Genomic DNA, 27,473 nt, shown 5'->3' with positions numbered 1-27,473 from the left:
TTTTAATAAGTATCTTGATATTGATCACTCTAAATCTTTTTTATTCTGGAACCTAATGTATCTTCAATATGTCTTAAACCTTCATTTATTTCTGGCATATTTTAATCTATCTTAAAATATAATTATTATTACTATTACTATCTTTTACTCCTTTACTCTTGGAGCATTGAATATGCATGGATGATATCTCTTACTATCTACCTTTTTATTTGTAATTATTTTATATGCTAAATGTATTTATACAGTAATTTTCTCACTCTTCTCAATCTTATCCTCCTTGTCTCTGTATTTTCATCAGGATCTGTTCCCTTTTGTTCTAGTTTTTAATTTCTATAATAATTTTTTTCTTCTTTGCTTCCTTCCTCCTTTAGTTCTCTCTTGCAATGATTTAGCTCTAGATGCTATCTACGTACATATTCTCTGAGGTTGTGTACATTTCCTGTGAAATCTTGTTTTACAGAGGCAATTGTTTCATTATATTTCTGGAATTATTTCTTGAATGCAAGATAGTGTGCTTGTCACAATTTTCATTTCTTCAAGGGAAACTTTTATATCTTAGTTGCATTCTTTCTTCTCATTTGTTTTGCCTGTTCCTTTTCCTTTTTATTTTTGTAGTGTCTTTGTGTCAATCTCGTGTTAGTTTATTATTATTATTATTCAGTCATTTTAAAGGAGAGGTGAGTTCCTGGATCATCTACCAACAGAGGAGCCTCCCAGGCAAGAATAGCTTCTCCATGATTCACAAGCTGTACCTGATGGCACAGGGCTGTGTATACATGAATTCTTTTTGCTTTTACTTCTCTCCAGACAACGGAGTCTGGCAGCTGCCAGACAGCTCACAGTGCAGCCTTTCTTCTCCAACATTTTACTTCTCAAATGACCTTGTCTGGGTAATTCCTCCTTTTGTTGTTCTCCCTTGATTTGCTTTACCACCATACAGTGTCCAGGGCATATCTTTTTCACCATTACAAAGAATGATTGGCTTTATTACTTGGAGTGGGGTATCTAATTTTGATCATTGTGTTCTGTTAGTTTCATCTGAGAGCTGTAGCTGTAGGACTACTTTCTCAGCTTCTCCCTGTACCTTATTCGACCTTCACTGCATTTGGCAGCCCTTTCTCATATATTGTGGTTTGGATTACAGATATCTCCTAGTTTTATCTAAGATCAAATTTGCTCCTCTCTCTCTCTCATTAATTTCAGATAAGAGGAGAAAAGGGACAGTGCTATTTACTTTTTATCCATTTTTAAAATAGAAACCTAAGCAACTCAAAGCTCATACTCTTAATTACTCTGTGACACTACTATACTACATTAGCAATGCCCTACTACTATTTTTCTAAATAATCTACCATCTTAGATTCTTGATCATTACTACTGGGGCTTCAGGTTTTTATGAAGTTTCTTTTTCTTATGTTTTATAAAGTACTAAGTGAGGTGATGTATAATATGTGGCAAATGAGAAAGAAGGTAAGGTTTTGGGCTTTTAGGAGCGATTGGTTTTTTTTGCAATTCTAATCAGTCTTTACATATCTCCTTAGGAATCAGAAATTTGGCCTCAGTTACTACTGTGCTAATGACTGCATGATATGCTTGTTATGATGTCCACTCTTCATGACTCCTTTCTCTGAGAAGCCTGAGTATATAAGGCCTAAGTTTGCTACACTACCCAGTACACACTGACACCTCTTCAGTGAGGAAATAGCTTCTTTCTTTCAAAAGCTTACCTTTTTTACTTTTTCCCTACAACCCATCACTTCCCACCACTTTTTTATCCTCTCTCCCTTTTCCTCATACACTTCTATCCTAGAAGCTTCCATCTATGTTGAGTCACCTATCAGTCTTACTTCTTTTCAATATTTCCTCTTGTTCCATCTATGAAAAAACCCTGCACTTACATCCTTGGCCATTCAACCTACTCTGCGATTTCTATTTTACCCTTTACAAATAAACCAGTTGAAGAGTTAGGCAATCTACTGGTGTCTACCATTTATCTCCATTTTAATGATAAGGGAACTTAGGCAGTAAGAGGGAAAGTAACCTAACCTTATCTCAATATGAGACCTTCTCTTAAAAGAAATTGATCTTCCCGTAAAGATTTCCCTATTACCTGTATAGTATTGATTCCTAAATTTACATATCTGAACTTATTCTTCATTCCCACTTACGTCTCCTTTATTTTTAATGAAGTAAAAATGAGCTTTTATACAAATGAAAATTAAATATTTAAAAATACATTGATTTTTTATTCACTCTAATTCCATACAGAAAATAACTTTTTACAGTTTTAATCTTCCTGTAGCAATTATAATCTCATTTACCTGTTTCCTAAGGGTTAAGACACTGCTAATACTGCTAAACTCTTCCATCTTTGCTCCTGGACAATACAAATTTTCTGAGTGGTCTTTCTTTATTTAAATTCAGTTTAGTAATGCAATTCATCTTGAGTTTCTTCTAGCGATACTGCTTTCAATCTCCTCTAAGTCTAATCACATTTTCACACAAGTGCTATGTGTGTGTGAACAATTTATCATATCACTCCCTTGCTCAGAAGTTACAGTAGTTCTCTATGGAATATTGGATAATATTTTTTAATTCACCCATTCAACAGATGGCTATTAACTTCCTACAATGTCTCGGGCATGTTTTTAGGCTCTGGTGTAACTGTCCCAAGACAAATAAGATCTCACTCTCATGGAACTTAAATTCTAATATATTGAGAGAAACAAATAAATAAACCAGGAATTATCAGATATGTTAAGTGCTATGGAGGAAATAAAACAAGTTAATGTGCTAGAGAGTGCCAGTGTTACATTTCGGATTGTTTCTTAAGATAATATTTGAATTCATACCTGGGTAATGAGATCTGGAACCAAAAAGGCCCCAGCAGAGGGAACACATGGAGATGAGCCTCGCAAATAGGAGAACACTAAAAGGGCTAATGTAGTCCAAATAGAGTAAACCAAGAGGAAGAGTGGTTGAAGATGAGTTTGGAGAGAAGGAAAAGCTAGAACACTGAGGGCCTGGCAAGCCTTCATAAAAGGTGTGGACTTCATTCTAAGTTTAATGGGAAGTAATGAAGGCATTTTAATTAGGGAAACTGACATACAAGTATAGAGATCACTCTGGAAGCTCTGTGCTTACGAGTTAGGAGACTATGCAATAATCCAGTCTAGAGGAAATGATGGTTTAGACTAGAGCAGTGATGGATGTAGATAATCATATTTTGAAGGTCCTTTAATGTCATTAGCCAAATCCTGCTTTATCAAGCTCACTTCTTGTTTTCCCTGACACATGCTCTTAATTTTCATCCTTATGTGGAGGGATGATTTTCACTTATGATAATAGCATCATTTTCCATTTGTCAAATATTTTTTTATTTTTCAAAGTTCTGTAACATGTTTGTGGCAAGAGTAATATAGATCTATAATTTAATCATAAATACTTTTCGTGTTAAGTAAAAAACAGAAGTTTTAAAATTAAAGCTCTTAGATTGACACTTTTAATGAAGAGTGAGACTTTAATGTACTTTTATACATTGCTATGTAAGAATTTGATAGCTTTGCTTGATTCTATGGATTAAAACAAAATAATGCAAAACTCTCCCTTGATTCCAAATTGCTTCAAAGCTAGATTGTGAGATTTCAATGTGAAATCTGGGTAAAATGCCACGAGGTGCACTTACCCCTGTATTGAGAATCAGGTATGGGGTGCAGAGTTGAAATGGAGCAGGATACTGACTAGGAACCGAAGATATCCATATACTCCCAATGTTGGAAAAGGGACATTTCCTGCTTAGTGAGCCCCAAATCAGCCACATAGGCGTGCTTGTCCCCCTACACACAGCTGAGGGTCTCTGACCCAGATTCTGCTGTTGAGATTAGGTTAAAAAATGCACAAATAAATATAGTTTTAAAGCAACTTTAAACACTGAACATGTTTATTGAGAAAAAGGATGAAGGAAGAAACTATCAAACAAAAATTTCATTGAAAGACAAATAGGAAATGATGATGGAATCCGTAATTTAAAGTTCCTCTCCACCTCATCCCTCATCCTTAATCAAAAGTTACATTTTGCTCCTGGCATCCCATGCATAGAATATTGAGTTCAATTAGCCTTTCAGGATAAGAGAGAGTTTTGTGTGCATGTGTTTTTGATTTTTTAGTACTTCTCCCAAATCTCTGATATCACACATAAAAGGAAGGTAGAATTTCGATCTTGGTTATTCTCCAGTTGGTAACTACTCCATAATCAACTCTACTGGAAGAGGAAAAAGCCTATGCCCACAGTAGGAGGCAAGTTTATGTCCTACATCACTGTCTAAGTAAAAGCCTGGCTGGCAGACAATATGTAGATGTGAATAGTCATTTGATAACAATGCAAACACTACTATTCCAAGCTACCATTCCATTGTAGCTTTGGTATTGAACCAATATATAATAAGTGACAATAGTTTTGAAGAGAGTCATGAGTATGCCCATCCTTTCTCTGTTTATTCAGTAAATATTATCGAATAGCCCACTTGGCCCTTGTTGACAGAGAGGCAGAGTGTTGGGAGGAGGATAGAAGTAGCCGCATGAGTACTACAGATGGATCAATAAGTACAGCATTAATATCGTGAAGGTTCACAGGTACAAAGTGAGTCAAACTTTACATAACCCATACTCTTCCTCTGAATATTCAAAATCTTCTACTACTTGCTCTTCAGTCTCCATATCCTTAGCGAGTCAGTCTCATTACCATTCTATCTCCATTTTCTTTTCAGGGATATATATTGATGTCTTTTTTTTTTTTTTAAAGATTTTATTTTTCTCCTTTTTCTCCCCAAAGCCCCCCGGTACATAGTTGTATATTTCGTTGTGGGTCCTTCTAGTTGTGGCATGTGGGACGCTGCCTCAGCGTGGTCTGACGAGCAGTGCCATGTCCGCGCCCAGGATTCGAACCAACGAAACACTGGGCCTCCTGCAGCGGAGCGCGCGAACTTAACCACTCGGCCACGGGGCCAGCCCCTTTTTTTTTTTTTTTTTAAGTGGCAGAGTATGAGAAGGTTTCAGGGAAGTGAAGCCAAAGGAGATAGCGCTAATGAATGCAAAGAGGGTATCCTGTTGCATTTGGTTAAAATTGCTCAAATTAACCTGTTGCTTTATGATACTCTAAAGCTGAATTAATTTAAAATAACCTACACAGATTGCCGTACCCCAGCTTCATCTTATTTTGTCTCATTACTGACACTTTGCAAATGCACGTGCTGTCCCCCTTTCTTATAGTGCTGGATAGTCATGGTCATCTTCTTTTTTACATCCTCAATTCACCAACTCTATGAATACTTCCCTGTAGTCATGAAAGCAGACTATGTTTCATCATGTTGCGAAAGCTCTCCTATGAATAGGAGATGAAGTTTATCTTTCTCCCCACTAAATGTATGACACACACTCATTTCCTAAGTAAAGTATGAGAATTATCCTCTTAAATGTATGCTGAGCTTGCAAGAAATTAAGGAAAATCCTCTTAAGTTTCACATGACATGAGAGTGCAAATCCAGACAGACAAGCAAACATCAACTGTCACCTGCCCTGGGGGCATCTGCTAATTTCAGACGCCTAGATCTTTAGTTTTAGAAGCAAGCAGCCAACAGGAGAAAAAAAACCTAGGACCCCCAAAAATGAGACTTTGTAGTGGAGAGCCCTATAAAAAAGAAACTCTAGAAGGACCCAACTACATGCGTTTTTGCAGATAATAGAAAAAGAGGATATATTCTCCAATTTGTTTTATGAAACTGGTATAAGCTCGATACCCAGATCAGACCAGGAAAATAAGAAGCAGGAAACTTACAGCCCATGCTCACTCATAGATAGAAAATTACTAAATACAATATTGAATAGCATCCAGCAATGTATAAAAAGACAGTATATTATGACCAAGTTAGGGTTGCATTTCCCCCATGAAACATAGATATAGGGCCATGGGGATCAGTGCAGACATAAGAGGCCTTCTCTTCATTGAGGGAGCCCAGAACAAAGGGCTCCAGCAGTTTTATTGACCCTGAGGTGTGTGTCTGGGGGGACACAAGGGGGAAGGGTTAGGAGTGGACAAATACTAAGAGTGGGGAAAATGTGACTTCAAGGATTTCCTCTCCTCCCCTGGTTAGGAGACCTTCAGAGGTCCCAGAAGAAGACCTGTGCTCAAAGTCCCAGAAAAAGAGACCTCGGGGCCAGCCCTGGAGGCCTAGTTGTTAAGTTTCGTGCTCTCAGCTTCAGCAGCCCAGCTTCCATTTCCGGTCGCAGACCTATACCACTTGTTTGTCAGTGGCCGTACTGTGATGGCAGCTCATGTACAAAAAAAAGAAGACTGGTACCAGATGATAGCTCATGTGTTAGCTCTGGGTGAATCTTCCTCAACAACAACAAAAAAAAAAAAAAAGGAAAAAGAGACCTAGGAATGAAGGTACCAGGACTAGGAATGTAAATATAGGAAAGAGCATGACCAGCCAGCGGAGGCTGGGTCCTTGGCTGCCCCTCCCTCCGGAGACTGCAGTGCATTGGCTGTGCACCAAGTCTAGTACAGGGAGGGCAGCTTTCCCCTAGGAGGCCCACGACACGAAGTCTTCATGATTGCCTGTGGTCAGGCCTGAAAAGTCACACATAGATTTTTAACCATTTAGAGTATGTTTTTGCCCACAGACTCCTCACCTTTGTGAGCACTCTTCTCAGAATGTGTTGTAGGGCACAACAACACAGGGAGGGAGTGTATTATAGTATCTCTCCAAAATTGGGTCACCAGTGGGGCAAAAAGGAAGTAATTAAATCGCTTGAAATTACAGCTGTGCTTCTGAAAATTTATGACTGGAATAGGACTAAACTAGGCATATCTAAGGGCAAGTTTCTCTAGCTAAACTGTTAAGTTCTTACTTTGAGGGATCAGGGTACAATTTAATTTTAGATCAAGGATTTACTATCATCTAATATAACAGAATATAATGAAATCAATGATATTAAAGTATTAATGCACAACAGATTAGATTTGTAGTAAATATTCAGTTTTCTCAGGGTACAATTATTCCTTTACAGAAACTCAAAAATTATCTTCCTAAAATATTTATAGATGATAGGTGGGTTTTTTTGTTCTGTAATAGTGTCTCTCCTTCTCTTTGTGCTATTCATTTACCTCCCACTTACCCTGCCTAAATCGATCTTCATAAGACTCCTATCTCTCATCCTCTAATCAACTTAAGTACTCACCTACATGAACAGAAATTATTTTCCATAATAGCAAAGGTTTGGATTATTTTCAATTGGAATTATTTTGAACTCATCTCTACCTTCTTTAAGTAGTTCAATGTGGCCTGACCTCCCTAACAGAAAATGGCTAACAAATTGGAATATTAAATTGTGTCTGTTCAGACGTTCAAATGGTTGATGGTTATTAGAGCATGGGCCATGAATCAATGCCCGTGGTATTTAAGGACTCAATCATCGCACTTCTGCTCCCTAAAGCAAGGCAGATCATCCTCACAGTTGGGCGCTAAACCAGGATCAGGTGAAGGAAATGCCTGTCAGACATGATTCTGTTTAGACCAGACAGTAAATTGTGTTAAAGGCACGTGTGGTGCTTGTCACTGAGTGTAAAGTAAAAATGGGAGCCTCATGGTGTTTCTTATAGATGTACTTATGTGCATATAAGGAGTCAGCTTTTAGTGTGGTCAAAAGATCACAAACTGGAAAATTACAGCAAGTGAAACTGCAAGGTGAGAGAAACTGCAAGGTAAGAGCTCTTTGCTTATGAAATTGCTATGGCAAGAACATAGTTCATGAATGTCAGAAGTTTATAACGTGGTGACCTCTGGTTACATATATAACTCCCAAAACAAAGTATTGTGTTGGGATTGTTAAAATATATCACACTTCTAATGGAAAATAAAACCCAAGGTATATGAAGTAGCAAGAGTAACTTTGGGCCCTAAATAAAAGTTATGACTAAAATCTTGGATCTTACAATTTTGGAGAGTAAGCATTCTCCTACAGTGCAGGAGCCAATTTAATGTAGCAGTGACACCTTGTTAATGGTGATGGTGATGATGACGGTGATGATAGTGATGATGATGGAGGCAATCATAACGAATTAGAGAAGCAGAAGGACATGAATGGGGAAGGACAGGGAGAAGGATTAGGGAAGAAAGAGAGAGGAAGAAATTGTGGAAATAGAAATATGTTCAACAGAATTCAACAACTAACGAAATATTTGAGGGAATACAATAATCTACATAAATTAATTATCTAGATAACTGAAGTTCCCATTAAAGATACCTAAATAATTAATACTTTATTAGAATAATTTTGATTAAATATGTTTCTAAAAAGTATTATATACGTCTATGTCTTCTTAAAATACAACATATTTGTCTTTTCTTGAAATGACTCATGTGACTATTATGAATACAATGACTACAATTACTGATGTAGTGGTTAAGAAGATTGACTCTGAAACCAGACTCCCCACATTCAAAACTCAGCTCTGTAGTTACTAGTTGTGTGATTTTCGAGCAAGATACTTAACGTCTCAGTACTTTAATATGCCAACTTGTAAAATAAGGATTTTATAAGTTAAGGATAAGAGTAGTTCCATCTCATAGATTTATTGTATGGATTAAACGAGTTAATGTGTGCAAAGCAGCTATAACAATAACTGGCACATAGTAAAAGCTAAATAAATAATAATTATTATTGAACAGCTAATGGTTGTTTACGCTTTCATTCATTCCCATAGTATTTATTGAGCAACTATACACTAGGCATTGTTCAAAGCACTTGGAAGCAAAACGAAGATCCCTGTTCCTTGAGAAGCTTGAATTCTAGTACGGGTGACAGATAACAAATAAACATAAATAAATTATGTAATGTGTAAGATGGTCATAAGAACTATGGAAATAGAAAAAAAATAAAGCAGGCTAAAGGGGTTTGGGAGTGCCGATGTGGAGGTGAGTTTTGGTGGGGGAGTAGGGGCAGTTCACATGTTGTGGTATTAGATAGAGTGGCAAGGTTAAAAAAGTCTCATTGAAAAGATGAGATTTAAACAAAAACTTATCTGCAATAAATAGCCCTACACTATAGTAGTTTTGAGTTCTTGTATTTGCTTTTCAAGGAAAAAGTGAAATTGCTTTTTGGTTCTCTACTTGAGTACTTGTTTGGCCCTAAATATTTTTATGCTTATCAGTGTTTGTCTACACAGTCAAACCCAAACAGAGCAAGGGCTCTTGCTCTATGTGATTATGTCTCCTAGAGAGAATGAGATTTTTCTTTATGAAAGCAAACCCACGGTTAACAAGGCAAGTCCCTGGACTTGAACACCTTGCCCTTGCCCTCCTCATGGCTTAGGGCTCTTGTACTGAAACCAAGTGTCCCTGGGATCCTGCATCTTCAACCCTTGTCCTCAAGCTCCTCTGCCCCTGTCCCCCTCCACTCTAAATGTTTAGCTGTATGGAGACTTAAGTGCCCGAGGAGAGAGGGTTTCAGGGTAGAATGGAAATTATAGTGGGGTAAATGTCCTAGAAACCCAAAGATGGGAAAAATGTTTTTGTTAGCTCTCCCATTTGAAGTTCCTTATTAACCTTATTTGGTAGCTGAGAAGAGATTATGGGCAACCTGGAGCCCAGTTCTATGCTCCAATTATAAACTATCCTAAATGGTCCAGAGATAGACTGAAGAGTCTGGCACACGTTAATCAGTATATGTTTATTTTATTAAAGGTATGTGTAAGACACTGTGTTTCATAACTACTTGACTAATAATATTTGAATCAATTTTCTGTTATTTAGTAGTTGTATTAATTTTGAACAAATTATTTAACTTCTCTGAACCACAATTTCCTCTTCTATAAAATATAAATAATAATTCCTACCTGAAAAGTTATTGTGAGTGTTACAAAGAATACTTATAAAAAAGTTTACAGGACTATCTGACATACAGTTGGTGTTCAACAGAGTAAAGAAATGTTTCATATCATTTGTTAAGAAAGCAAAATTTACTAAACTACAATTTTTTTTTTTGTCTAGCAAAACAAGTGTTAATTTTTCTCATCAGTGCTTTTGTTGAAAGTCGTTTGTATCTTGGTTCTTTAAATCAGTTGCTTTGTCACTAATTAGATGATTGATGCTTCTACCTAACAAGCATGACCATGAATGAGGGTTGTGTGGCATAAAATATTTATTTTTGTAATGAAATGTAGTGCTGTACCATAGATTTTTTCATGATGAGTGATTCAAGCATTTATGCTACACATCTTTCCTCTTTGAACTACTTAATATAGCTTTATATATTTTGGTTATATGCAATTCAATGCTTTATAATTGCATGCATTCATACATCATCGCATATCTCCTCAACATTTTATATGTCTCTTTAAGGCCAAGAATAAACTTATTTTATGTCCTCTATGTCAGGAACTGTGAAAGATCTGATATTTTACTCTACTTATTAGCTGACAAGTTAGCCTACCACAGTTTCATAGTTGCTAGCAGAAGGCATGGGACTACTGGGTCAGAGAAAGGACCTTATTACTCATTACACAGCAGGTAGCATGAACTTCGTGTTCGCATTAGTTTCTCTTGTCTGCTAAACCCCGCAGGGACAATGTGGAGGCAGACCTAGATGGATGCAAATTATACAGTGGATTTGCATCAGTTTCTGAGCTTAGGAAACCCCAATCTTTTAAAAGCAAACCAGGCCAAATTTTGCCCCAGAAGAAGAGATTACATTTACTATATTGACCAGCACACAAGTTTGTCCTCTACTCCAGAGGAGGACACTATCTTTATGTGCACTCTATGAACATAGTGAAAAGTTACTCTGGAACAGAGCCAGTGCCTCCACTCATAAGGTGTATAGAAATGCAAAAGACCCATGAAGAATTGTCTCCCAACACTCCACAGCACTTAGTAGACTGGGCACGGAGTAGGAGCTCAGTAAATGCTGAAGTGAATTCATATGACCAGAGAATCATAAGGTCACTGACGTAAATTGCATGACTATTTATGTGTACTCTATGCTGACTTCCTTTTCAATTGAGTTTCTAAAAAAGATACTGATTAAGAACTCAAATATTTGTACTAAGATATGCAGAAAGATACTAAGGGCCCACATCAATCAAAGATAGACATCAACTGAAACAAAAGAGTTAGTTTAGTTAATAAAGTAACAAATTATAGGAGTCCCTTTATTAGCAAGAGTCATGATTAGTGGTGTGCTCGTAAATGTTTTATAACTGGCTTTCCAGTAAAAAAGGTCCTAATTTGTAGTTTTGCCTGTTTTCTTGGTCTAAGTTATCCTACCATGGCCAATTTCAGGCTATCAATGTGTCGTCTGTGAATGTGGAGTTGGGTAAAGATATGCACAATCTGCTCTCCAGAGCCATGAGGCCAGCTCCAGTGCACAACTGGTTGCATTGGACAAAATGGAAGTAATAATACCAAATACCCATTCCCCCAACTTCCACACTTTGTCCCAGTGTTCTCCCTCGATTTAAAAAGGGTAATGAGTGTAGTGCTAGTAGGACTTCTTGGGATATACCATATTTGGCAGATCTAGTCTTAGTTGCCTTTTCTACAGAAAATCAAAAGAAATGAGTTTGCTTGACAGCTGCCTAGTCTGTGAGCAGAATTCAGGTCAGGGCACAACCTGAGCTCCCATCCCCTACAACACTATTAAGATCAGTGGCAAAAGTCTGCTCTTCTCTCATTTATTACCCCCAGGTTATAAGGTAAGAGCCAGTAGATTACTTCTCATTGGCTTATTCACTCCTAAGACCTGTTTATTTTATATGAGGTCCTAGTTTTCATTGGCTCAAATGCTTTAGCTTGCATGGGGAGGCAAAATGACCAAGTTATGATTCCAGGAACTAACATATTCTCTGACCAGCACTTGCTGACTGCTAGAAGGTTGCTACATTTGTTCCATTATCATATTGCTTGCAGTTTACAAACAAACTTGACATGTATCCTCTTTACTTCATCTCCCATGGTGAAATAATCACAAAAAGGTAAATGGCTAAGCTCTCATTGTGCCAAACTACTGAGGAGAGATCGATGTGATGGAGAAATGCCAGGCAGGCATGCACCCAAAGGAAAAATTCAGGTAGATCTTTGTATCATTTTTGTGTTAATGATCATATTCAGAAATGTGCCCATTTCAAGTAACTATACTTATATACCACTGGCCAGATGATTCTTGCCCAAATCCAGAGAATCATATACAGTCCTTGGAAACCAGCTCCAATGCCAACACACATTGAAAGAAGACTGCTCATTATGCACACGATAAAGTGACCCTCACGGCAGCTGAGCAGAATAAACAAGGTCTTCTCTCTTTCCGCTTCTGCAGTCAGCACAGCCAAATTCTCCAAATCTACATAACTTGGTTCCCTCACTCTCCCTTCCATTCTAATTAGATGTTTGTTTGTTTGTTTGTTTTAAATACTGGTTTTAAAAACTGTTTCTAGAATACTAGTTTGACAGTCTGCTAGCAGAGTTGATTACACATTAAGCTAAATATAGATGGATTTATCTTTGTTTAAATAACTATAATTACCTTTTGGTCAGGTATGTGTTTTTCAAAAGCTCCATTTCTGTACTGTAGGTTTACCTGAAATTGCAAGTCATATCCATTAGGAGAAAATAATACTTATTCTCTGTCTAACCCCTGATTACACTGAGTAAGTAACATGTTCCTATGCTAAGTACAGGAAGAGCAACATTTTGAATTAGAGAAATAATGAATTGATTTGTTTTTCAATTTTCAGCAAAGCATACCTGTTAGAATAATAATCTTTGTTCCAAGCCTGATTCAGACAAGATAATTGGAACAATTTTTTAATTTCTAATTACTCAAGATTCTACGTGTAAATGTTTATTTACTTTAGAAAGGAGTACCTAAAAAAATAACTGAAAAGAATTCTTCCAATCATTAATTTTACTATTTATTTACTAAGTGATATACATACTAATACTAATATGTGTAAAATCCTATACTAAATACTAGGAATGAAAAACAAATTGTATATAGTTCCTGTTTTTGAGGAGTCCATAATCTGGGGGGAAGACAGATGTGAACAAATAATGATCACATGATGCTTAACTGTGCATTATAAAAGGAATAAATTGAGTGCAACGGTAGCATGGTAGGATTTGTCCTTGGCTATTAAATAAAGTTATTTCAGATCATGTGGTTGAGTTTTATTAACTTCATAAGCTTCTGCTTACTTACACACCTCGGGGCAGTCACTCCTCGAGAACCTTCGTGAGTTGCAGAGGAAGGATTTTGCAGCAGATGGATAGGTGAGGGAAACCACTTCATAACCTGCCAAGTGTAACAAGTAGTTATGCTCAAAATGTTTGGAGGCGTGAGAATGTCCTCTAGTCCAGTGGTGCCAGAAGTCTGCCAGTCATAAGAATTGAGGTCATACAGCCAGAGAGTCAAAGCTCCCACAGAGCTACTGAGGGACAGAAATAACAGACAGGAATCAGTGGACAGGAAGACATTTTTTAAAAATATAATTGATACTACAATATTATTATATTTTATCGCTGCATATTTGGCTCAGTTGGAATCCCTCCAACATCCACCCCCTGGTTGGCATATTGTTAAAACAGTACTTGGTATATATTTATTGTTTTTCTAAAATTAGATGTTAATTCTACTCTAAGAATTCTGTAATACCCCTTAAAATGAGATAACCATGAGATAGCATGTAACCAGGGCTTGACTCGGTTGTCTTGTCTGAGAACGGGATATTTCCTGAGTTATACAAAGCATGAGTTTCCTTCGCTCTTTATTCTTTTTCCTTGTGGTGAGCAGGGCCTCAAGGCCTTTGTTGGTACTGCCTGTCAAAGCTAGACCACTCGATTGGATGTGTCTTTATTTGAGCTAAATTCTGGGTCATGTTTTGTGTTTCTGTTAGCATGGAGCAGGGAAGCTGTAACAAAAGGATTCAAGAAACATTGTCTAAGAATAAGAGGGTCTTGGGCTGTGAAAGTCTGGCAACCACCAAATGGCTTTAGTCTCTGCTGCCAGGTACTGCTAATCTTCACTAGTTATAGGAGAGAGATTGTTAAAAATTCCAGGGATTAAATATGCATCATACGTCTAAAGAGCAGTATAATTAAAAGGACTCTGAGGTTTTAGCTTCGAGAAGTGTAGTTTCTTTGCTATCAGATGTTTGATTCTATTTAGGGAATTTAAGTAAAACATTAAGAAGCTAGTTTTTCATTAACTTATGAATGATTATACTTTATAAACTATGTATAAATGGATGCTGAGATTTTCCAGACAGAGATTACTAAGAAAATTAGCTTCAAACCAAGGAACACACGGTGCACACAATTTCATATTTACTACAGCTTTGAGCCGCAAAATCATGGTTTAGGATTTATTAACACTCTAAATTGAGACCCTATGTAGCATGAATTTTAACTAAAGGAAAAATTTTTTTTCAAACAATACCGAATGCTTAATTATGAGAAAGGTTGAAGGCTGTATTTTTAATTTGTTTTCTGTTCTGTAGCATGAGATAATGTATGAGGTTAATTTAGGTGCAAATAATGTTATGGGAGGGATAAGAAAGGTTTTTGGTATAGGGAATTGCAAGCCCTAGAAAAGGCTATCTTGTCTACTTGATAAACAATCTATTAAGGAAGTGAGCCCTAAAAGGTACATACTGTAATTGAGTTGTTAGAAGTTACAGCTGACGTTGCCCCTCAAGTCTAACATTGAGATATCTTCAGGGCAATGTTTAACAGCTGCATTTTAGGTTTTCACTTCTGCAACTCATTTTACTAAAACCTATAACCATTTGGTTGTTTTGCTATGGGAAATATTTTTAATCCTTGGAAATATAACTCGCAATCCCCTTTACTGCCAGGATGGTAAATCTTTCACATCCCCTTTATCTCTTTAAAAACATAAAAATAGTAAAAACATTAGCTTTTTAAAAATAATGTAAAGATGAATAATGAGGTAGTCAGCACTTCTGAAACCATGTTTCAAAGGATAAAATGTTTGAAAGAAAAAGCCTGCTTAAAGTGTTAAAGAGCATTGCGGAGCGGTACGAGGTCAAATGGCGAGGAAAGGAGAAAGTAATTTAGTGGCATACAAAGGCTCTGCTTGACAATCAGGCCATTTACTCTTTAAAATATTATAGCAGTTTGAATTGAGAATTTTAGCAGAGTTCATAGGTGGAATGAAAGGGTTGAAAGAGAAAGTGGTGAAACCACCTCAGTCAAGACCCTCATTAAGGAATCCATTAAGGAATTCAGGATTACTTCAATCTTTTAGACCGTCTCTCTGTCTCCTTTCTCCGTCCTCTAATCCATCTGATAGCACTGCCAGACTGGACTTCTTAAAACATCATTTCATCATGTTAGTCTCCTGGCTACATAAATATAGGAAGATGGATGGAGCAGTTTTGTTCAAGGTGAACTGAAGATGGGATAAACTGGAGATGGGCAAATTGTTAATTATAAAGGCAATAAAAAGAATTCCAGGCATAACACAGTAAACATCACAACAAAATTGTAGTGACCCAAATATAGACAAAGTTGCAAATGAGAGCTGGACAGACAAACTGTGACCGTGAAGGAAAATGGGAAGAAACGGAGAGGGAAAGGACGGCAGTGATGGTCTGGAACCCCGAGTATCTCTAGCCTGCTGCCATAATCTGGGTATCTTGGGCAAGCATTTAAATTCTGTGCTGCTCAGTTTTCACATACCTAAAATACAAGACTGAATATTGGAATATATCATTTCTTAACTTGCTTGAGTTTTTCAGCTTGGATTAGCTGTTATTTAGGATTTTAAACTTCTGCAACTGGGCAAATGGTGATAGCATAAAAAACAGAGAAATCAAAAGGAGACATCCAAAAAACATTTGCAGTGAAAATAATTGGTTCTGAAATGGATGTCTTGGCTTGAAAGTGCTGACAGGTTTGTAGCTATGTTCAAGAACATTCAAAAACTATTTCTTGATACCCACTGTGTTCCAGGCATTCAGCACAACAAACATGCTCCTTGCCTACTTCAGTGGAGTCCCTTTCTATACAAATTTACTGTATGAACTAGAGAAAGAGCAAGAGAGTGAAAGCAAAACACAGAAAGAGAAAAGAAACCATTTAAAAACGGTGGGTAATTCAACATGCCAGTTCACTATTTTATTAATACATACCCAGAATGAGCAAGAGATGGGAAATATGAATATGCTGTACTCTATTTGCTTCATTTTCATTTTGCCTCTCGGACATGAATAGTATTGTTCCACTGCACATAATTTTATTATTTTTCATGCAACCATGGCCTCAAAACTCAAGCCAATTATTTCATGTCATGCTCAACCAAGGAACTAGTGATCACTCCAAGGCAAAAGGAAATATGGCTCTTCTGGTTTTATTGAGAGATGGCATGTCAGTGTCTAATGTAGATCCCTCCAAAGAGATCATCAAGGGTTGTTTAAAGGACTATATGCCATTTCCAATAAAGACAAACATCCTTCTTAATGGCCACAGTTAAGAGAATCCAGGAAGTAATGAAGAGAAGATGGAAGAGTCTGCAGTGATTAGTACTGGGGAGGAGATTTATGCTTTGAATTTTATTTCCTGTTTTAAGACAGAGCTTAGAAAATTATTTGAGAGGATAAAAGCAGTGTTTTTCAAGATGAGAGCTAACAGAAAAAAATGAAGTTAGTTGGGGCATCTGTGGGACCTTTATCCAACATGAAGCTAAATAACTGGGACCAGGATTGTAGATAAGGGTTAGGCAGGGAATAAGCTCAGCCAAGATGCATCATCAGGGCTGAGATGCTAACCAAGACAGGATCAGCAGAGGAAAGAAGTCTAGACTAAAGCTGAGTCAGAAGAGGAACTTAATAGAGCTCAGAATACAACATAAGGTGCAATCACAACTTTGGCTTTCTGCCCTTCTCTTCCTTTAATCTTTGGGTAGATAGCTACCTACAAGTTCATGTCTGCCGGAGACTCTGTGAGTAATCTATTCCGTAGTGTGGAGGAACATAAATAACTTAGGGCTGCAGTGGGTGAGCATACATTCCATCAACTTCAATAATGTTCCTGTCTACACAATTCTATAATAAAATAATTGCTACCAATAATGTATTATCTGCTTACATTCATTATCTCAATCAGTACTCCCAACAATGCTGCAAGGAAACTAATTTTTCCATTTTCCATGTGAGATAACTGAGATTTATGGAGGTTAAAAAATATTTATGGGTCTAGTAATTAGGCTCTTATCTTCTTCCAGTGACTAAGTCCTTTGCCTGCTAATCCACTTTAGTGTGAAGTCCCTGATTTTCTTCCTGGTCCTCAGGCTTCTGTTTTACTTTTTCCTGGTATTATTTCAGAGATAAGGATCTTACATTTTTAACCAAGATCATAGTTTATTTAATGTCCAATCTCTCTGATGTCAAGGACTATTAACTTGAACCTACACTTTTCATTCTTCCCTGCTACATGCCAGAGTTGGCTCTAGGGAAGTAGAGATGAGTAAGATTTATTTCTAATTTTTTTGAACATATATTCTGGTGGGGACATCCATGTAAATAAACAAACAGAATGCAGTTTTACAAGCGTTATGACAGAAGACAGAACAACTGTTCTCAAACGTTTTTTCTGCCCCAGAACAAAAAAGTAGGATATCCTTCTGTAAGTAACAAATATTTATGGTTTAACCCACACAGCTGCTGAGAAGCCCATTTGTCAGGGGGAAGGCATGATTCTCCCCTTTCCACCCCGCTCACTCCCCAGCCCCTCCCACTGAGAATCCCTGATGTTGCAGTTACAGCAAAGCACCTTTGGTTGAGATGAGGAGGAGGTATTTACATCCATCTTATGGATTAATGAGTGCTATGTTCAAGTTTCATTTGAGAGGTAGGTAGGTGTTACCTCATGCTACTCAGTGAGGAAGCCAGTACCAGTAGAGGGAATAGCAGACCAAAAACAGACAGGTGGGAAACAGTGTGATGTCCTCGAGGATCTACAAGGAGTTCAGGATAAGTGGAACAAGGAAGTAGAGGGAGAAGACAAAAGAGGTGAAACTGGAGGAGCAACCATACCATATTGGGATATAAGGGAGTTTGCTCTGTATCCTGTAAGCAATGAGGGATATTGAGTATGAAAATGACATCTTTGGATTTGTGTTCTAGAAAAATCACTCTATTGGCAATGTAAAAAATGGAGTGGCAAAAAATCAAAGAGATTATCTAAGAGAGTAAGGCCTAGAATAGGCACTGTCAATGGAGGAGTTTCAGGAGGGATACAGATGCCCAAAATACCATATTTGTCAATTCTACAACATCCGTTTTTATATATTATAACAAACTGAGATGCATCTTAATAATGCATTAAGAGGTGGTGTCTTAAAAACATTGGTAGCCAAGCAGCACTTGTAAGTGTTTCATTGCCTGCCTGTTTGTCTACTTTGATGTTTTGATAAGGTTGAGAGCCCACCAGCATCAAAATCTGCATCATAGTTGTCTGTTTCTTGGAACAAAAGAGACATATTTTGCCTAATGCTAAATCACTGATGCTCTGGATGGCTTAAAGGACAAAATTTGGAAAAAGTCTCAGACATTGGTAATTCTGAGTTGAAGAATGATTCTGACAAGTTGGACTCTGAATGAGAAGTTCAAAGACTAACAGTTTATTTAGTTTATTTTTTCCTTTTCATGGATAGAAAAATATGATTGATATATCACAAATCTATATCATAGATGAAGTCAGTTTAAGAGAGCCCTTGCAATAAGTATAAAATTTAAATTCTAATTGCAAAGAAAGCTTGGTGTCAAAGATTAATCTGATTCTTTTCATAATGATATATAAAATAATGCTTATGACAGATGGTGTCTTAGTTTTGATGAAATACGGAAACAAAAAAATCTTTAAGAATTGATGATTAATTGGATATGGGGAGTGAATAATCAATTACACAGATATAAATACTCATTCAGTATTGACAATAATGGAAATAAAAAGAGAGAATGTGAAAAATAAAATATCCTGAATAGCATATCTTCATATGTAACAGGTGAATAATTAAAGTATACAATGATCATCAGGAAAATTGTGTTAAAAATATACGTAAAATATGTAACGTTAAGTAAAAAAAGAAAAATAGATTATTATATGTTTACCATTTGCTAACTAAATAAATACAAAGAATTGTTTTTAATAGTCTGAAAGACAATACAGCTGTATTACAGGACAGGGATTTAGTATGATTCATTATTAATCTTTATATTGCCTTAAGGTTCCATTAAAAAAGATTAATTATGTAGCTCTGCCTTGTCTTGGAAACATAGAAATAAACAGAAGCACTACAATTTGCATTTTTAGGCCTGTAGTCTTTAATTTAACAACTCCATTGGATATAAGGAAAGTATACCAGTTTTATGATCTCTAGTGGAAATTAGTTAGTCTACGAATATTACCGATTAACCGTCAACCATCCACTTGCAGAGATAACATACCTTTGTCCCATAATCAGAAAGTTCTACCTTTAGAAAGTTTGCTTGATAGTTTTCATGCAATACTCTTTTGGTGCCTTCTCAGAGTTCTTTTTCAATTTCCATACATTCAATACGTTATCAGACCAATTTTGGATTAAAATAATTAAAGTGTACTTAGTAAAATCATATTTTACCCCCTGTATCTAAATATCAGATTCCTTAAAAATTACAGAGTATATATCCTTTAGATAATTTAGATAATTGTTTGTTCCATAACAAGATGATTAACTGAACCTGAGTCAAGATGTATATATTATACTTTTATATCTCAGATTTTATTAAACTCAGTAAACTCCTTTTAATATAATTATGCAAAGAAGTAAGAAATAAATAAACCATGAAAATATTGACTATGTAGTAGAACGAATGTTGAATTAGAACACATTTCACTTAATTTAGCCTATAAAATTATATCCATTTTGTCATTATATGTCATCATTGACTTTCCAAATATTTCTGTAGCTCTCCTGATGTTTTTGTCCTATTTGCAATGTCTATAGTCTAAAAGGCTCCTTTTTCCTAGGGAGACACTTAAATAGCTGGAGAGGAACTCCTTGGGGAGGGTTGGGAGTGTCTTATCCAGTGATATAGGGTTTCTGATCTGAAGATAATACTCTCTAGGAATACATTGAAAAAGTTTTAAATACTGGCATCACCTCTAGATGGACTGGGACAGGCCTCTTATTTCCTCCTGCCAAAAAGTATTAGTTATTAAGAACATGAGGTTTGAGGTAAGACAATCCTCCAATGGAAATCAAGCTCTGCCATATACTTCTAGACCTAGGTAAGTTGCTTAACTTTAGTTACATTAACGGAATTAATCGTAAGCCTCACCTCATAGTGTTGTTATGAATATGGAATGATCCAACCATATAAGCAGTAGAGCATGGTAAGCCATAGAGCTTGGGTTCAAATTCTGACGCTGCTAACTATTAGATAATGACCTTGGGGATCATTCTGAATCGTTCTGTGCTTCCATTTCCTCATGTATAATATCAGAGAAGTACTTATTCCTATACCTCATTTGATTTCTTGAGAATAAAATGAGGTAATTCATGTAAAGTTTGGGTGTAACTGTTAGCATTATATCTGGCTCCTGGTAAGCACCACATAAAGATTGGCTATTTTTAGCTAGTTTCCTGGATACAGTTAGGGTCAGCTTAATCCACTCATCTATATGAGAAAGGGCTGAAATCAAAGAGCTTCTTCCCTAGAATCAGATCTCAGCTTTGGAATTACTTGTCTGCTATTGCCTTTGTTGATGACTTCCTCTGACCTCCTCATCGTTGAGCCTAGTTAGTTCCTTTGGATTTTAACTAATATCCATTAACTTGACCTCTTACTTGGAAAGTCAATGATTTACTTATCTACTGATATTTACAGTCTTTACCGTTTTTTCTTATTTAATCTCTCTCACACCTCTCCTGGTTAGGAAGACTCTCAATAAATATTATGAAAATAGATTACATGTGTAGAGCTTCATAGTATTCACCAAACACTTCTCTATTCATGAGATGAGGCCATTACGGCAGATTTTTTTAAGGTTCAGGTTTGCAATAAAATCTTTGTTATTACTTGATGGATAAGTTCATGAAAGTATATGTTTATATAAACTTCTTATAGTAATGATGAAATTGTAAAATTATAAAGAAACACAACTGATAAAGAACTTTTTTGAGGCTATCTGTGAAGATTAAGAGAACACTTTTATTGCATTACAATTCTATATATAACCATACATAGGTTCAATGAAATTAAATGACAGACTCAGACGAGTCTGTCTCAGTCAGTCTTTCTGAGACTCAGACGAGACAGAGATGAATTTTGGATCCATGTCTTCTAACTTGGGCTCATTATTCTGTAATGCTCAGGTTTGGTCTGGGTCCTTGGATACCTCTGTTCTGATGAGACAAGCATGGGGTGAAGTGTGAGGCCCAAGAAAATATATGTGTGTAACTGATTCCTGAATTTGTGAGTATATAGGGTTGCTCAAGATTCTAGGTGTGTTTGGGAATTTGAATTATGTTTCATGAGAAGGAAAACATAAAGAAAAATCATTATTGATAGGAAGAAAACATACAACTCATTTATATAACACATTGCAGTTTATAAATCACTTTCTCAACCATTATCACAACTGAATGTGTTTCTTTACATAGTTATTAAAGTCACATTATAAGGGAGTCAAAACATTTCAAAACACTGAAAGGCAGCTAGTTAGTATAATTGCCATGTAATGTTGTGAAAAGACATTTATTAATGTACACTTCATGCCATTATTAATTCTGTTCAGAGAGGGGATAAAGTAGAAACTGCTTGGAATCAGAGCCTTAGATTGGAGCAAATAGAACTGGAAAAATCCTTCTAGAAACCAACTCACATAATCCTTTACCCATATATTTGGTGTTTGGGATGTGAGAGGTCAAGCATGAGCTAGCAGGGAGGGGGAAGAATGTGGAAAGAGGGTAGGAGGGAAGCGAGAAGTTACACTGAGAGAGTATTTGGTTCATTTTCTGAAGATGGTTATTGAGAAGAAGGAAAAACAAATTAATTGCTCTTTTCCCCTTCTCAATTCTGCAGTTTCTTGCAGTTCATAAGAGCATGCTGCCAATGATTCCTTTTTGTGGCCCCAATTCTTGATCTTTGACTGTCACTGTGATTATCACAGCCCTTGCCCTAGAGGGTGTCAATTGGCATTTGGTGGGCAATGATGGAAACTGTATTAACTCCTTTCTCATAGGATCAGTGTGGACAGGATCTTAAATGTAATTTCCCCCTGCCATGCACACTGTCTTCCCTCCTATCTTTTCTCCTTTCCTTCTCTTCTTTCTTTCCTCTTTCTTGATCTCTGCCCCACATTTACTATTTTCCTGTATTCTGTGATCTAAACTAAAGGTAACTTTAAGGTGAAGTACATGACCTTAAGTATAATTTGCTCATCATTGAGTTTAACACATCCTTCTTACTCATGTGCATTGGTTTTTTTTAAAGATTGGCACCTGAGCTAACAACTGTTGCCAATCTTCTTTTCTTTTCTCCTGATTTTACTCCCCAAAAACCCCCAATACGTAGTTGTATATTTTAGTTGTGGGTCCTTCTAGTTGTGGCATGTGGGACGCCACCCCAGCATGGCCTGATGAGCGGTGCCGTGTCCGTGCCTGGGATCTGAACCGGCGAAACCCTGGGCCTCCAAAGCGGAGCCCGCGAACTTAACCACTCGGCCGTGGGGTCTTCCCCTGCAGTGGTTTTAACAATCTACATATATTACTGCATTTAATCCTCATTTTCAAACATATGAGTTATGGCATTATCACTGTTTATTACCATTTTATCTTTATTAATATTTTGCTTTTATTACTATTTTACAAGAGTTGTATGAACAATTTAGTGAGTTATTCAAGATCACCGAGCGAGTAAGTGATACAACTAGAAGTATTGGAGGAAAGACCTTGGTTACTAAGGAAAATCCAATAAAATAAAGGCTTCCCTTTTTAAAGCTAAGCAGCAAGAACACAGAAGGCATCTCTGTGTCAGTGGAAAACTGGACTATAAAATGCTGGTAACCTATTACTGCCTATTGTAGCCTGTTCTGGTGGCAGAGTTCTCCCCGCTAACACCCAGAAATATGAATTGTATTGTTCCTGGTGAAAAAGCTCATTCTAAGCTAGAAGTTAGAAAGAGTTTTACAGTTCAAGTGAGCATAAGGAGAGATTATCATCAGTGATTTTAGCACGTTTTTGGTTGTATAAGAAGACTAGCTTTGATATAATAAAAAATCAAATTCAATGAGTTAAACTAATTTTTAATAAACATAATTAGTAGTATCTCTTAAAATTATTTTAAATAGCAAAAATGGCACATGTTTATTATAAAAACATTGAGCATTACCAAATTTATAACATAGTGAAAGTCTTCTCTTTTTCTCTCATCCAATTTCACTCCACAGAGGTATCAATAGTTATTAATTTGGTGATTATCTTTCTAGATACTTTCTGTGCATAAAAAATATACACGTGTATAAGAGCATACTAAACTTACTAATATGCAAAATTGCTTTTTTTACTTAATATACTATGCATATTTTTCATATATACATATTTACCTAGTTATTGCATTCTTCTCATTGTATAATTCAGTATAATTCATTTAATCAGTATACTATTGTTGAATGTTTAGGTTACCTAGCTTTTCTTGCTGTTACAAAAAAAATTTTATAGTGAACATCCTTGTATAACAAGTTATTTTAATCCTGTGCATTTATGTGTGGATAAATTCTGATAAGTAGAAATTCTTGTATTAGGGTAATCACTAATATTTTAAATGTATCTATGGATCCTTGGACGCCACTTTGAAGTTTAATCTGTGAAGACACAACACACACAAAAATGATATTTTTACAATTAAAGTATTTTCTTTACCATTGCAGACCAAACTTTCACCAAAAAATGGTTTGGTTCTGTTGCTTTCAGGAGGTACAAAGTTCCATATACCCAACAATTTTGATTATCCTCTCACTGATACTGACAGTAAAACAGTGTGTCAAACCAGACCATGTATATTTTAAAGTTTCAATGTATGGAACTATCCAAGAAGGCAAGTGACCACTAAGTGTGGTAGCTGGAGTCTCTCCTTCTCAATGGTCAAGGTCCTGGAGTCTTGGATCCTTGCTGCTTTGTGAACCAGTTGAAAACCATGGCATCCATTAATGTTTTTCATAGTCTTTTTACTACGAACAGTGGAATTTTTCTTCTAAGAAGTCCCCATTGAAATCAGTCCTGTTTTTCTTCTTTCAGGGCTGGGCGGGGACTTTACGGGATTGACAGTATGCCAGATCTCCGCAGGAAAAAGACTTTGCCTATTGTACGAGATGTGGTAAGTCGCTCCTGTTTAATTCTCTTTGATTGCATGTGTTGTCTTTTCCTCTCATTAAATGCCTAGCCTGTAAGTATTTCATAGAATGAAACATACAAGAAGCTAGATCCAGCAAGTATTATATTTATTATTTCTTAAAAATCTATTAGATGGAAGAAATAATTCTAATCTTTTGACAGCTTTTGATATTAGTTGAAATTACAAATTGAGTTAAAATGATCCTATAATGGAGTGAAAAGAAGTCACACAGCATGCCAAGTGAGCTGCTGCAACTGGGCTTTGATGTGTTCAGTGTTATGAGTGACCACGGGTTCAAATCAAGCATTGATTTGAACTTCTTCGCCTTAACCCAGTAGACTTTAATACTTTATAAAGCAAGCAGATAATACTAATCAATTCTTTATTCTATTATATTAAGATCAAGTCTGGCCAAACTATTAAGCTGTTCCACTATCTAAAGAAAACCATGGCTCCCAAGTCATTAAAACCTTTATTAGCCCTGGACATAACTCTGAATAACCCAAACTCTCCTATAATGAAATATGCTGGCGACCACCTAGAGATATAAAGAATTGACAATGATCTGTATTAGATTACAAACACAAATAGCATTAAAAAACGTTTTCTATCATCCACAGGGTCGTCACATTTTTCTGGAGGCATATTCTTAATAGTTTCTGCCGCGAAAACATATTTTTCCCCAGAGAAGCCAAAATTTCCCTTTTGGCAAGAATTTGCACAATTTCTTGATATCAGTAATTTTTGGTTTTTCTGTGAAAACCTTTATCTGAAGGCCATCACTTTAGTTTCAAATTAGGAAAGATATAATCTTGACTGGAAATATCTTATACTGGAAAGTATGACATGTCTGTACAACTAGCTTGAATTTCTGCCATTGTAGTGTGGATATTATTTTAAATTGTTAGGCTTGTTTGACATCATTATACTCTTTTTCTAACCTTTCTTATGTCTAATTGTGTGCACTTTGTTTCCTCTGACACTTGGAATCTTCAGGCCATGGTAAGTGATTTTCAATTTATTTAATTAATGTTTGTAATCTCAAATGTACACTGGACTTATTCTTGGGGTAAAAAAGAGCAAGATGGGAAAATATAAAGAGAGAAACATACAAGAATAAGAAGTTATGGTTCTCCAAGAATTTAATATCTAGTTCAATTCTGAAAGACTGAACAACTTATGTAAACAACAGGTGCAAATACAGACTAGAAACGTAATTTTATGGACACTAGTTCTCAGAGATGGAAGATCATCTTGGGTAAGCCTTTGTAGGTCAGCCCTCTATAGGTTTATAGGCTAAGGGTGCAGATGAGTGGAGAGTGACTTCCCCACTTAGGATTGTGCTGAATTTTATTTGGATGCATGACTTTGTATTTCCAAGGAGATATATTTATGACCAGATGCATTACTCCACAATGACTTCCCTTTGCTCCTAATCAGAGAGCAGATTTAATTTCCCCATATAAAACTTCTGATTCCAGAGTTCTCTATGGCACTGTCAAGTTTATTATATTGCATATGCTTCGGGTAGGAAGGGTATGGTGGTTCTATTTTATAGGAGAAACTAAAGGTACTTGAGTCTTATTTAAAATCACCTAAGTTACCAACACTGAGTGAAGAAAACAAACAGGGGTGTGATGATTCTCAAGTGAAAAAATGGACATTTTGAAGAAAATATCCTGGAAGAATATTCCATAGAACTATGAATAACTCAGGAACCATCTAGCACCAATTGTGATTCCAAGCTATCATACAAATCAGCTGGCTCTGTATCAGTTGTCATGTTTTATGAAAGAATGTGATCATGACCTCCTTGGTGAAGAACAATGTTCTAGAAGCCTCTTGCTAGCCTGGAAAACTTGGGCTGGTCATCTGCCTTGCTGGCCTCAGTTTTCTTATCTGTAAAATGTAAGGGTTGGGTTTGATGATCTAAGGGGCCTTTTTCAGCTTTGATGTTCTATGATTCCATATTCTGGTTGAACTGGCTGACTACTGGAAACGGCAAGTCTCTACTGACTAAAACATGAACATTGATATTCTTACATTTTCACATTCTATGTACATAGCAGCCACCTCATGTACAAATAAGTCATAATTCTATCTGTTTTAGACTCTGGCTGCCCGGAAATCTGGACTCTCCCTGGCTATGGTGATTAGGACATCACTAAACAATGAGGAACTGGTAGGTGCAGAGTCAATTACTAACTATATATTCATCATAGTCCAGGAGAAAACCATTCTGCTTGAGCCACTCATTTGTAATGTCCGTTCCAGTGTTCCAGAAATACCTGGGAGAATAGGGAGAGTCTGACCCCAAACAAATTTCCTCTTGGTCTCACCTTCTCTATCATACAAACTATCCTCTGCTGCGCGAATATTCATGCAGCTTCTCATCTTTACAAATGCTAGTCCATCGTAACACAGTTTACCTGTTATTCTCCCCCTCAAAAAATCCTGCTAAATTTTTAAGTTTTGCCTCCTTTATGAGGCTTTCACAAACACCCTCCTCTTTTGGGTAAATTATTAGTTTCCTCCTCCAGGCTTTTCTAGCATTTAATCATGACCTCTATAGTGTAGTATGGTTGAGAGTAAAGGCTGCCTGGCGTGAGTCCCATCTGTACTACTAAATTAGCATTGGCATTATACCGGGCAAGCTAGGTAGCTTCTTGAGTCCGAGTCCTCTCATCCGTACAGTGAGGTAATAGTAAGATACAGGATTAACGGAGTGAATACATGTTTAGCACTTGGCAGAGCCTAGGGTAAACAATAAATACAAGCTGTTGTTTTTATTATCATTGTTATTACAATTAATTTGATTGTTTTGCATAAACCTTTTTTTTTTTTTACACTCTGATGTCCTTGATGGTAGCTCTATACCTGGTTTATTGTTCTTGTTAAATATTTTGTTCCTCTTATTTGTACACTGTCTGCCATGAGGTAGGTGCTTTATAAATTCTTGCTCAATGAAAGAACCAATATGATTAGAAGATTCAAGTAGGCTGCGAATATCTAGGTCAGTATT

At 36.4% G+C, this 27,473-nt stretch overlaps 1 protein-coding gene across 6 annotated transcripts in view; it reads left to right on the top strand.

Annotated features, from left to right (window-relative positions):
- Positions 1 to 27,473, top strand: part of UNC13C (unc-13 homolog C) — a 557,967-nt gene that overhangs the window by 181,039 nt on the left and 349,455 nt on the right. For all 6 annotated transcript variants that reach the window (XM_070236389.1, XM_070236405.1, XM_070236396.1 and 3 more), the window contains 2 exons: positions 24,355 to 24,433; positions 26,562 to 26,633. In XM_070236389.1, coding sequence (XP_070092490.1) covers positions 24,355 to 24,433; positions 26,562 to 26,633 — 151 coding nt within the window. The remainder of the gene's footprint in view (positions 1 to 24,354; positions 24,434 to 26,561; positions 26,634 to 27,473) is intronic.

The sequence above is a fragment of the Equus caballus genome, chromosome 1 (assembly GCF_041296265.1).
Source record: "Equus caballus isolate H_3958 breed thoroughbred chromosome 1, TB-T2T, whole genome shotgun sequence".
NCBI classification, from domain to species: Eukaryota; Metazoa; Chordata; class Mammalia; order Perissodactyla; family Equidae; genus Equus; species Equus caballus.
Note: the sequence above shows the minus strand (reverse complement) of the source record. Positions and strands in the feature narration are given on the sequence as shown.